The 13,103-nt window shown below is 47.3% G+C and overlaps 1 protein-coding gene across 1 annotated transcript in view; it reads right to left on the bottom strand.

The window, feature by feature from the left end:
• The window catches only part of Prtg (protogenin), a 107,442-nt gene extending 105,698 nt beyond the window's left edge, over positions 1-1,744 (bottom strand). Inside the window, exon 1 of the mRNA XM_085689371.2 lies at positions 1,489-1,744. Within this exon, the coding sequence (XP_085545497.2) occupies positions 1,489-1,573 (85 nt within the window). The 5' untranslated portion in view covers positions 1,574-1,744. The remainder of the gene's footprint in view (positions 1-1,488) is intronic.
• Between the last annotated feature and the right edge of the window lie 11,359 nt (positions 1,745-13,103).

Here is a 13,103-nt window from a genome sequence, read left to right as displayed (position 1 = left end):
AGCAGTGTTTTGGGGAACACCCCCCCCCACCTACTCCTTTAGAAAGTGCCTTTATCTTTGGTGACAAATCACAAGTTTGCATTTTTTCCCCCTATCTGCCCTTTTACAGCAGGGATACTATCTCCGCTCCTTAAGAGAAATCCATTTACTTCATTTCTGCCAAGCCAACTAGGTATTTAAAGGACACACAATGGACTTTGAAAAGTTGGTAACTCTGGCTGCTTGTGCACAGTGGGTGATCGGATTAGGAAACCTTTATTTCACTTTTTTCGAGCTACCAACTGTTGGAAAAAATGCGTGACTAATTGGTCCTTACTGTCTAATAGGGATAGGAGATTGCTTAATCAACCAATACACATTTTTATCAGAGCAGAGGAAATGCTTTATCCAAGCATACACAAGTCGCTGGGCTCTCAGGATAAAGCATTTGTTGCATCTTGCATTTAGAGCAAAAGCATGTTGATCCGGGCCAACACAAAGTTAGAAGTCTTGGTGGGAGATTTTTTTTTTTTAAAACACTTCTCCTGGTTAGTGGGAAGCCCTGATTACAAATGCCCAGCAATAATTTATCTGTTTGTGATCAACACAGATGCTGGAACTTCAGAGTCTGGAACTACGAACTTCCATAAGATCTGCCCAGGGCAGCTACCCCAACAACCATGCAGCGTGCAACCACTCCGGAAAGACGCCCATTGTGTTTCTGAGCCGCATCCTACTTTGATCCTTTCTCTTGCTAACTGAAACTAACTCTTCCAGGAAAAAGAAAAAGGAAAAAGAAAAGAAAGAAAAAGCAGTGCTTGTAACTTATAAATAAATAACTCAGGCCCCTGAACACCTTCTCGAATCTCCTCTTTTCCCTAACATTCACTGTACACGTTTCTGACTTTGAAGAAACCAAGGTTGAAGAAATGAAGATAAATAAATTTATGGAAGTTTGTGCAAGGCTAATCTGGCGGTTTCAGGAACCTCCAGCCGGGACTCCAAAGATCTACGTGCAGAAAGTAAGTTCTATCCAGACACCTTCCTCCCTCCCTCTCTGGGGGCACAAATGGGCCACATAACTTTCAAGCTCCTTCTCCTTGCAATTCCACCCTCCCATCTCCTTGCTCAGTTTCGAGCTGCGGAAGTGGGGGGCGCCCGGCTCCGCCACCCCGAGACTTGGGGGACCCATTGCAAACCCTGGAAACGGCAGGCAACCGCGGCGCCCCCTGCACGGCGAGGCTGCCACTCAGGAAACAATATAAATAAAACCACGTGCGGCCGCGGCCCGGGACGCAGCGCGGAACCCCCCGGCTGGCCGCAGCGCGGACAATGGCGTGAGCAGGGCGAGTGGACAGCAGCCCCGGGGAGACTCGGCCTTGGCCGAGGGGCAGCGCTCGGAGAGCGCATCCCGAGGGAACCCCGGGCCGGCCGCACCACCCGGGGCATCCCTGCCCGTCCCCCCTCCCCGCGCACTGTCGCGCACACTCGCTCGGGGAGCGCGCCCACCTGGAACCCAGCCGAGCGGCGGCAGCAGCAGCAGCAGCAGCAACAGCAGCAGGGGCGGCATCCCCGGGCGCACGGGAGGCGCCATTCAGCGGGGCTGCGCGGGCATACTCCCGGGCCGTGCGCCCGCGCCCCCTGCTCCCGCTGCTCTTCTGGACCTGCAGCTCCTGCTGCACCCGCTGCTCCGGCGTAGCGAGGCGACGCGCCGCTTGCAGGCGCACGGACCCCCGCGCGCGCGCCAGGCCGCGGGGACCACGCGCGTCGAGTCCAGCCCGGGGCGGAGGGAGGCTGCAGAGGGCGGCGTAGTGGACAGCCTGGCCGGCCGGGGACTACTTTCTACATCTGGCCCCTGGGCCCCGCACGGCGAGGTCGGCGCTGCTGGCGGAGGGACACGCTGCGTTCGCTTGGGCGACCCCGGGGACAGGGGGGGGAGGGCCCCGCCGGACAATGCACCTGGGGGTCAGGCCCCCGCCCCTCAGCCTGCGCGCCACGGCCGGCCACCGGGCCACAAAGGCCAACCCTCCTGGCCGCGGCCAACCCCCCGGGCCCTTCTCCCTCCTGCGGGCCAGTTGAGGATTCTGCACGGAGGAGGGGGGCGGGGTGGAAGGATGGTGTTGAGAGACGTGGAAAGGCCGGAGACTTCTCCCCTGATGGCCCCCTGCCCATCCCCCTACTCTGCTCACCCGCCCAGGCCCTGTTCAGGGAAGTCCAGTTCCCACTTCTGAGGCTTGTCAGCGCCCCTGGAGGCATCCTATGGCGACACCCCCCCCCCCCAAAACTACCACCCACATTTGGAGACTTCTTATCATCTCCGGTCCCATCAGATACGGCCGTGGCTTGAAAATCATCTAAGAGAGACCTAAAATTAGCAGTTACCTTTGGGGGAGAACTTTTAACTCTGCTTCAGGTTAATTAAGTTTTTAATGTGCGAGAACTAAGTGCATAAAGGCCCTTGTCCTGGGAGTAGAGGCGAGATCAAAGGGTTTCCAGAGTTTGATATGCGAGGCCAGACTTTGATAGGTTACCTGCTTAAAAGTTAGGCTGATGAAAGGAGACACCAACGATGGGAATTTGTTCACAGCTCTTGGAATTAATTAAGGATAACCAGAGGAGTCGAAACGTACATTTAAAGAGGGCGTACAGGGGGGCTGCCGGGACGGAGCCTACAGAGTCTTTACACGTGGATTAGCGTTTGCTAATCCCGATCTAAATCTTTGGCACATGACGAGGGCACAGGCTAAAAGCTAACTTTAATTAAAGTCGCTGACGGAAATCTAGCCTTTGTCACTAACTGCCTTTAGCAAGTTTCAGGAATCCTTCTGATTGTGCGGGAGAGGGTGGAAGTGGGGGGGTGGGGCTGTAAATCCATTAGGACCCCCGCACTACTTATCCTCAAACTTACTTTAAAAAAAGTCAATCTACTTTGCAATTTTATTTTAACCCCATGTAAAACAACAGTACCCTTGCGACTCGGTTGCTTCCAAACACGTCTTACAATACAGATGAGTTTGAACAATTTCTAATCCCCAGAAAATAAAATTCGTAGAAAAGGAAAAATTGTTTGGGGTAATAAAATGCAATACTGCAGAAATCTTTTAAATATCGGTCATTGAAATTTACAGAAAATGAGGTACTTAACTGTTGGCCTTTAAACTGCATTCTTGTTTGGATTGTTTTGAGACAGGGTCTCACTTTGTAGTCCAGACTAACCTGGATGTCACTTGTATATGATTCAGGCTGCAGGAACAGGCTTGAGTCAGCATTCCCAGTCTGGATAGGTTTTTCTTTATTATGTGATTATTCCTTCTCCCTCTTGACTAAGTATTCTTGGACCCAGCGACCCCAAGTGCTCCCGTTTCCTGGATAAGAACTGCTAATAAGATGTTTTCATTTAGTTACACCCAGGAACTTTATGACTTGGAACCTGGCGTTGCCTTGAGGAAGGATATTTTCACTGAATTAAAATGAAGGAGGACGATGTAATACATTAAACAGCCTGCTGAATCAAGTCTAGCATCTATTTACCTCACCACACTGGACAGGAATAGAGTACCTCTGTGTGTGTGTGTGTGTGTGTATAATGTCATGTTGTAAGATTTGTGGTCTGCTCAAAAGTTTTCATATACACTCATTGGCCTCTCATGGTAACCTAGGACATAAATATAGAGATGTTGGGAGGAAAGGGTTTATTTCACCTCACAGAGAACTGTCAATCACTGAGGGAAGCCAGGGTAGGTACCTGGAGGCAGGGTGCAGAGACTGTTGAGGGGTACTACTTCCTGACTTGTGCAGATGTGTGTGTGTGTGTGTGTGTGTGCATATATATGCATGCAATCATCCGCAACCACCAGCCTAGGGGTGTCACCACCCACAGAAAGCTGGGTCCTACCGCGTCAATCCTCAATTAACGCACCAAAGGTTTGCCCACAGCCCAATATGATGTGGGCTTTTTCTCAACTGAGTTTCCCTCTCCCGGATGACTCTGGCTTGTGCCAAATGGACATAAACTAATCATCACAGATGTGCTTATTAGTAATATTTAATTTGAAGAAATAGATTTAGCCAAGATCACCCACTGAGAAGAGATGACTAGGGGTCAGGATTCATGTTTTCTAATTTTCAAGTTTTACCTGTTCTTTTGTATAGAATCCTTTCTGCCTTTAAGCGGTTTTTCTAGTCCTAGAGTTTGAGCCTCAGGCCCCATATTTGCCAGGCAAGCACTCTACCATTGAGTCACACACTCGCAGCCCCTTGTCTTTTCTATTTTATATCATTTTTAAGACTTACTTTTTATTTTTAAGTATGCATGGGTGTCCTTGTGTGGTTATATACTCAAGAGTCCAGGCACCCTGGAGGCCAGACGAGAGTGTCCGATCCTTTAGAGCTGGATTTGCCTCCCCTCATGGGTGCTGTAAGGCAAAACTCAGGTCCTCCCAAAAAGCTGTGTGTGTTCTCAACGGTTAAGCTAGGTCTCGTTTTATTGAGAGAGGGTCCTATGTAACAGAGACTAGTCTTGAATGCCGGATCTTCGTGTGTTCCCCGCCCAAGGGCTGTGATTACAGCTATGTCCAGTTTATTCTGTGCTTGGGGATGAACCCCAGAGCCTCGTGCATGATAGACAAGTCTCTGTAACTGACTTCTATCCCCAGCCTCCCTTGTCTACTACTTAAAAACAAAACAAACCAGCCAGAAGGTGGTGTCACACACACTTAATCCCAGCATTTGGGGGGCAGAGCCAGGCGAATCTCTGTCGGTTCAAAGCCAGCCTGGTCTAAGGAGCTTGTTCCAGGGCAGCCAGGACTACAGAGAAAAACTCTGTCTCCAAAAACCAAAAAAAAAAACAAAAAAAAAAAAACAAAAAAAACCAGCAAACAAAAAAACCTATTCTGATGAGAATTTGCAGCGTATTTCTTTGAATGACACATTACATATCTCCTCAGGAATTGCTCTAACATATTGTTACTCTTGCATCATGTACTAGGTCCATGGCTTCTTAAGAGCTTACGATTCACCTCTTGCAATGACCCAGAATTTCCATCCGGAAGCATATGTTACATACATCTGACAACATTTGAGTGGTAAAGCCTGTTTTGGGCTTTCTGACCCGCAGCTTCAGATTTCAATACTGTGTGAACAGGTTACTGAAGGTCTCAAGCCTAATCTAGTTAATGGGAAGGAGGATGATAGTAGTGAGCTACAGGGATGTCCTAGCATGTATGGAAAGCCCCTGCTACCTACCTCACCCTCTAAGTAATTGTCATGTTACTATCTGATAAGAAGATAGTCCCAATAATGACAAATCTTCATCTTTTCAGGCAGGCTGTGTTGGGAGCCACCTGGAGGCACAGGTGGTCCTGCAGTTTGGAGGTAGCCACGTGGGGCTGAGCACCCTTGCCTGCACATGCTCAGAACAGCAGAATGGCATTAACCAATCAGGACAGCATTCAAGCCGCTCCACCGTTTAAAAGCAGCTGCCTCGGGGCCCAACGCTCTCTCTCTAAGCTTTCTCTCGTCCCTGCTCTATCTTCCCTTCCCCCAATTTTCCTCAAGGGAATGCTCCAAATAAAGATGTGACCAGAGAAGGAATTCTCGTTTTTGGTGGCGTTCATTCCTGCGGGACAGGATGGCCCCCCGCAAGGCTGGATTTTAAAAAGTTTATTTCTGCGAGTCAAATCTGATTGACTTGGAGATGACTTTAAAAATAAAAACTCCTTCAATGGTGCCTATGTAGTTCTGAAGGAGTTAAGATATACCTGGGTCTCCAGCCTCCTGAGGTTTCCCATTAGATAATGAAGTTTATTAAGGCAACTACTTATACCTTGTTTGACTTTCCTATTCCGAAACAATTCCATTAATTTTCAGACTGAAAGAGCAGATCATTCATTGGGCAGTGGTGGCATATGCATTTAATCCCTGTACTTAGAAGGCAGAGGCGGGCGGATCTCTACAGAGCTAGTTCCTGGACAGCCAGGGCTACACAGAGAAACCCTGTCTTGGGGGGAAGAAAAAGAAAAAAGAAAAAGAATAGGTCATATATACTGAAAGTAGAGAACTGAAGGGGCCACGGAAATGGCTCAGCTGGTAAAGTGCTGCATAACATGACCGCCTGAGTTCAGATCCCCAACATCCATGTAAGCCAAGCACAGTCAACGAGAAGGAGCAGACAGGTGGGTCCTGGGGGCTCACTGGTGAGCCAGTCTAGCCAAATCAGTGAACTCCAGATTCTGCAAGAGACCCTGTCTCCAACAAGTAAGGTAAAGGAGCTGGAGATATGACTCAGTGGTTAAGAGCACTTGCTTCTTCTTCTTTTTTTTTTTTTTTTTTTTTTTTTTTGATTTTTCGAGACAGGGTTTCTCTGTACTTTTTGGTGCCTGTCCTGGAACTAGCTCTTGTACACCAGGCTGGCCTCGAACTCACAGGGATTCGCCTGCCTCTGCCTCCCGAGTGCTGGGATTAAAGGTGTGCGCCAGCACCGCCCGGCGAGCACTTGCTTCTTACAGAGGGCCTTGTTCAGTTCCCAGCAGCCACACAGGCTCTTCACCCTCCATAACTTCAGCTTTAGGGATACAGTTACCTTTCCTGGCCTCCAGGGACACCAGGCACACATGGTGCATCCACATGCATGCAGGCAAAACACTGTTAGGCATAAAATAAAAATAAATAAATCTTTAAAAAAATTGAGGAAGATGTCCAACATCAGTCACTGACCTTCACGTGTGTGTGCACATACATGTACACATACACACACACACATAAACTAAAATCTGAAGAAAAGTTGTGGCTTTTTTTTTAATTTTTAAAATTTTTTAAAAATTTTTATTTATTTATTTATTTTTACAAAAAACAGAAACTAGTGTCATACGTTCAAATGGCCTGCTAGCATCAAGAGAATGTACTTGCAGCATCAGGCTGTGGGGTGCTCTTTAAGGCCACTGACCCCTGAGCCTTACCTGATGTGTGGATTCACATTCTCTGGAGAGGATCACATCTCACAGACAGTTAGAAAGCAGCCAACCATGAACTTCTCAAATAGCGACTGAGCTTCCCTATATAGTTAGAAGAACAGGCCCAATAAACATCCTGAGCCATGATCCTCACTTCAGAAGTCCCTCCCAGGCAAGGCCTAGCTGCTTATTTAATTTATTTATTGTGTGTGTGCATGTGTGTGCACGCCACTGCACGCAGGTAGAAGTCAGTGGACAGACAACTTTCAGAAATTGATTCTCCCTTGCCACCATGTGGGTCTCTGGGACTGAACTGAGGGTAATCAGCTTAGTGGCAGGGAGCTTTTACCCACTTGCTGTGGGACAATGGTCTTTTATCCTGTCTCTTGTATTATTTTTAATAAAACGCTGGTTGACCAGTAGCCAAGCAGGAAGTATAGGCAGGGAAACCAGGTAGGAAATAGAGGTGGGGCAATGAGAACAGGAGAATTCTGGGAAGAGGAAAGAGTCAGTCTGCAGTCGTCATTCAGACACAGAGGAAGCAAGATGTGACTGCCTCGCTGAAAAAGGTATCAAGTCACGTGGCTAACACAGACAAGAATTGTGGACTAATATAAATTATAAGAGTTAATGAAGCCTGAGCTAATAGACCAACCAGTTTATGATCAATGTAGACCCCTGTGTGTTTATTTGGGACTAACGACTATGAGACCTGGTGGGACAGAAACCTCTGACAACAAACACCCATTGAGCCATTGTGTCAGCCCCAAGCAATAATTTTTGTTTGGTTCTTGGTTGGTTTGGCTTGTTGTTTTTAGAGATAGGGTTTCTCTGTGTAACAGCCCTGGCTGTCTTGGAACTTTCTCGGTAGACAAGGCTGGCCTCGAACTCACAGAGATCCACCTGCCTCTGCCTCCTGGGTGCTGAGATTAAAAGCCTTCACGACCATGGGCACAGCCTTTCTAAAATCTTTTGGACAACAACAACAGCACATCTATTTCTGGGGTGAGGAGCCCCAGCACCTAAGCAAAAAGCCATCCACATTAGCATGCACCTGTAATTCCAGCCCTGGGGTGGCAGAGACAGAGCCCTGCCAGCCCACTAACCAGCTTTGTCTGGCCTACTTGGTGAAATTCCTGGCCAGTGAAAGATTTGTCTCAAACAGAAGGAGGAAGGCGCCTGAAGAATGATACCCAAAGTTGTCCTCGGACCGCCACACCTCACCCACACATAAGGATGCGCACACTCATATACCCCACCCCACATGACACACGCATCTCTTCTCACCCACCCCTTGTCTCCTGCAGCAGCAGCGGGGGTGCCCCGGCTTTTGGTGTCTCTCCTCTGGGTCATTATAGATTCCTCCAAAGCCTTCTGATCTTCTGTCCCAATTCATTTTAAAGTTACTACCAGGTAAGCTTTTTTCTGTAATCAGCTTTTGCTTGTCATCGAAACCCTTTCACTGCCCCCTTATTGCCTGTAAAATGCCAAAGAATTCCTTCCAAGCCACTTGATCCTAAGGGTCCCGGCTGTGGCTCTGAGCTGCCTCCTCAACTTTATGGTCAGTATTTCTCTCTTTCTCATGTTTGCCTGATGATACCTAAATAAATTATCCACCGACCTTTGTAGTGGATAATTTTCCCCTAAAGCCTAAATATTCTCCTTCCCCTTGTTTACATTCACACTCTGAGACCTTTCCTAACTTTCTTCTTCTTCTCTTTTCTTCTTTCTTTCTTTCTTTCTTTTTCTTTTTTCTTTTTTTTTTTTTTTGTTGTTGTTGTTGTTGTTCTTCAAGACAGGGTTTCTCTGTAGCTTTGGAACTCACTCTGTAGACCAGGCTGGCCTCAAACTGAACTTAAAGAGATCTATCTGCCTCTGCTTCCCAAGTGCTGGGTGCTGGGATTAAAGGTGTGCACCGCCACCACCCTGCTCCTAATCTTAACTATACTTATGGAGAAGGCACAGAGATTTTTGTCTAAAACGTTATGGCATGTTTCTGCCACACGGCTGGCTGTTCATCGTCTATCACTTAGCAACTGGCACCTCGAGGATACAAACCAAGCTCTGATCTACCTTGTCCTCTTTACAGCATGAAGGGGAACTGCCTTGCAGTCAAGAACTAAACAGATACATTTTTAAAGATGTTTGTGTTGGCCTGCATGTGTGTGTGTGTGCACCATGTGCATGCCTGGTGTCCAAGGAGACCAGAAAGAGAGCATTGGATACTCTGGAACTGGAGTTAAGGGTGGTTGTAAACCATCATATGGAAACCGAACCAGGTCCTCTAGAAGAGCAATACATGCTTTTTTTAAAAATTAAAGATTTATTTATTTATTTTGTATACAACATTCTGCCTCCACATATGCCCACATGCCAGAAGAGGGCGCCAGATCTCATTACAGATGGTTATGAGCCACCATGTGGTTGCTGGGAATTGAACCCAGGACCTCTGGAAGAGCAGCCAGTGCTCTTAACCACTAAGCCATCTCTCCAGTCACCTAGATATTTCTTCTATGAAAGGATAATGAGGTACTATAGCATAATGCTGATTAAAGAGATGGATGTGGGACTGGGGATGTAGTTCACTTGGTAGAAACTGACCCAACACACACAAAGCTCAGGGTTCTCATCCACCAAGCAAGGTGACTCATGCCTGTAAGCCCAGCACCCAGGAGGTGGAGGATCAGAAATACAAGGTCACCCTCTACTAATAGCAAGTTCCAGGACAGCCTGCAATACAGGAGGCCCTGTCTTAAAACAAACAAAGCAATTTCCAGAAAGGCCTTTGAGAGATTTCAAAGTTCCTTACTTGAATTGTCTCTGTCTAGAGGACAGTGATTATTTCTGCCTTTAGGACAGGTTATCTGAACTTAAATTTAGCATAATGAAAAATGATACAATGTATGACAGAAAGAATTTTTCCCACTGGGCCTATCAGAACAGGCTTGTGATTCCAGTTACCCTAGAAGCTGAGGCAAGGGAATTGCACATTCGGAGCCTGCTTGGGCTGCAGAGTGAGCTCAAGACCAGCTTGGGGAACTTAGGGAACTCTGTCTTGAGATTAAAAAGTAAGAAGACTGGAGTTGTCCTTTGGTGAAGCCCTTGTTTAGCACACATGAGGCCCTACATCCAATCCCCAGTACTAAAAAAGAAGAAAGATGTCATTCCCACTTCCGGTAGCTGACGAGGGTGGAAGATAAACCTAAGGGTTTGTAATGCGAGCATTTGTTACAGAATGATTTCTGAGAGAAGGGGTTTAGGAAACCAGAGCTAGAAGCAATTTGCCAGTCACCAGAACTGAAGAGGCCCCCTCCGCAGATGCTGCCGTTCCTCCTCTGCTTTGCACGGGTCAGTAAACCACCAAGACTGGCAACGCTGGAACGTGCGGTAGGTGGGAGAGGTAGACATGGTGACAGGCTGCCGGAGCTCAGCACGACATTACACTCCGTTAAGACACCGAGACACCGTTCTGATCCACTAGTCCAGCATGAGGACCTGAACACCTATCACAACGAGAACAAAGACCCAATCCATCAAAGCCCATGGTTCTGGGAAAGTCTCCGAATGTTTTAAGCTTGCCTTTTGGCTTCTGTAGTTCTGCTTCTGGTTGACTGTTCTCGTTAACTGAGCTGTGTCAACCCAGGATGTAGGTTTTGTGCTTAAAATCTCACCCTGAGAAAGACTCAGGGCTACAGTCGGGCCCAGAACACGCGGTGTGCTTCCAGTTCCCAGTAGACTTTCTATTGACTTAAACCCGTGTCCAAGTCTTCTCTGGTGGATACCTCACGACAGCATAATGTCTACTTTCTGGATAATTCAATTGCACTTGATGGATGGAAGTAAGGTTTCCATACAGGGAAATTAATGCCAGCACTTAGGAGGCAGAGGCAGGTGGATCTCTGAGTTTGAGGCCAGCCTGGTCTACAAATGGAGTTCTAGGACAGCTAGGGCCACACTGAGAAGCCCTGTCTCAAAATAAAACAAACAAAACAAAAAGACTGACTTCTCTACAGTTTGTAAGAAAAGACCCTAGCTCCATGGCTGCCATTGCAAACTCAGGCTTATCCATTGTTGCACACTGTCCGGGACAAGGACAGGGTGAGCTCACATGATCACCTTGATCATAAGTTGAGCCTCTTGTGCTTATCCCAGAACCTCACATTGTAGAAGCAAGGACAGGCCATAATGTGTGTGAAATGTTTGCAAACCAAAATAGCAGTAACATCAACACCAGCAATAGCCAATCAGAGAGATCCCAGGCTAGGAAAGGTCAGAAAACTTCTGGAAGGCCATACACAAGCAAATGAAATGTGCAATTGAAACGTGAGCGTGCCCTTTCGACGTCTCATTGATTTGGGTGTCATTGCCTCCCTACTCACGCTGAGTCTGCTGCCAGGCACCTGCTTATCTCCAACAGTGTTCATTGATCTATGGTAGGCAGGATGTGCTGCTGATTGAACTTTTTTTTTTTTTTTTGAGACGGGCCTCCTGTATTTCAGACTAGTCTCTAACCTGCTGTATAGCTGAGGATGACCTTGAACTTCTGATTCTCCTGAGTGTTGGGATTGCAGGGGCTCACCACCACAGCTCTCTCAGGAGGTGCAAGGGTTTGAACCAAGGGCCTCGTGCGTGTTAAGCAGTCATTCCAACAACTACACTCTATCTGTAGCCCTTAAATAAGCTCCTTCCTTTCCTTCTTTTCTTTTCTTCCGTCCCTACTTCTTTTTAAAATTACATTTAGGGACCATGTGGTGGTGGATCTCTGAGTTCAAGGCCACCTAGTCTACAGAGCAAGTGCCAGGACAGCTAGGACTACACGAAGAAACCCTGTCTTAGAAAAATAAAATTTCATTTTGTGGCTAGGGAGATGGCTCAGCAGTTGAGAGCACTTGTTCTTGTAAAGGACCCAGGTTTGGTTCCTAGCACCCACATGGTGGCTCACAAATATCCATAATTACAGTTCCAGGGAACCCAAGGTCTCTGACCTCTGCGGAAATCAGGTATGCACATGGGGTACACATACATACATGCAGACAAAATACTCAGACGTGAAAAATAAATCTAAAACAATTTTAACTACCATTTATTCATTCATTTATTTGTCTTTCTGCCTGCCTCTCTTTCTGTGCGTGTGTGCCACTGTACATGTGTGGGAGGTCAGAGGACAGCTTTGGGGAACTGGTTCTCTCCTACCATGTGGGTCCCAGGGATAAATAAAAGCATGTAGACTTTGTTTGTCATCTCTTAAGGGCTTTACTAGAACCCCCAAATAAAAGATCACTTGGGTTGGAAAGATGGCTCAGAATGTGCAGGTACTTACTGCCAAACCTGCAAGACCTGAGTTCAAATCCTAGGATTTATAAAAATGATCATTTACTTGTTTTCAGCAAAGATCTTTTATTTCTATTAGAGTTCTATTCCCAGTTTTGCTTGATATAATACAAGAGGTGGAAGAGGGGAAGAAGGGAAATGGGAAACCTGAAGATACTAATGGAGGGGTCATAAAGGTCTCGAAAGTCAGATTATGGGAAGAAGGGACACAACGCTAACCCCGAGAAGTAGACGTAGTAGAAGAAAATTACAGCAGCAGAGCAGCTGTGGTCTTGAGAAAGTTTCCGTGCCCCTACCTATTCTACTGCGAGTCTCCTGCCAAGAAGACTGTGCCATCTGTTGAGCTGTTGGGCAGATGAGGAAAGAGCAAGTGATAGGGAGGGGAGGGAAGGCCATGTACAGAGATACTGGCTGTGACACCTTCAGGCTCCATTAAAGGCTCTCCAGGGGACTAACGGACTCCAGCATGCTGCTCCTTTTATGACTGAACTCCGAGAGTGCCCCAGGCCCAACACCTTTGTGTAGCACCTAGCTAAGTGCTCTGCACACAGTGACGGAGGGAGGTCCCAGATTTTATAGAGGAGGGATGCCATGCCTTTAAATTCCTTCTTGCTGAGTAGGAGGGCTGCTTGAGGGTTGGGACGGGTCTGTGGGCATAAAGTGGAGAACAAAAGAGAAGCTGCTTCCCAGACAGAGGCCTTTAAACTGTGCCCATGCCCTCACCTGGGCAGCATGTAAGCTCAAGCTTCAAGGAACAGAATTCTTTCTGAGCTCCCTGCCTTACCGAACCCCAACTTTGAGAGAGAGATTTGTGGTGACTTCCAGCTGGGATTCTCTGAAGTA

This window comes from Myodes glareolus, chromosome 4, assembly GCF_982192425.1.
Source record: "Myodes glareolus chromosome 4, mMyoGla1.1, whole genome shotgun sequence".
NCBI classification, from domain to species: domain Eukaryota; kingdom Metazoa; phylum Chordata; class Mammalia; order Rodentia; family Cricetidae; genus Myodes; species Myodes glareolus.
Note: the sequence above shows the minus strand (reverse complement) of the source record. Positions and strands in the feature narration are given on the sequence as shown.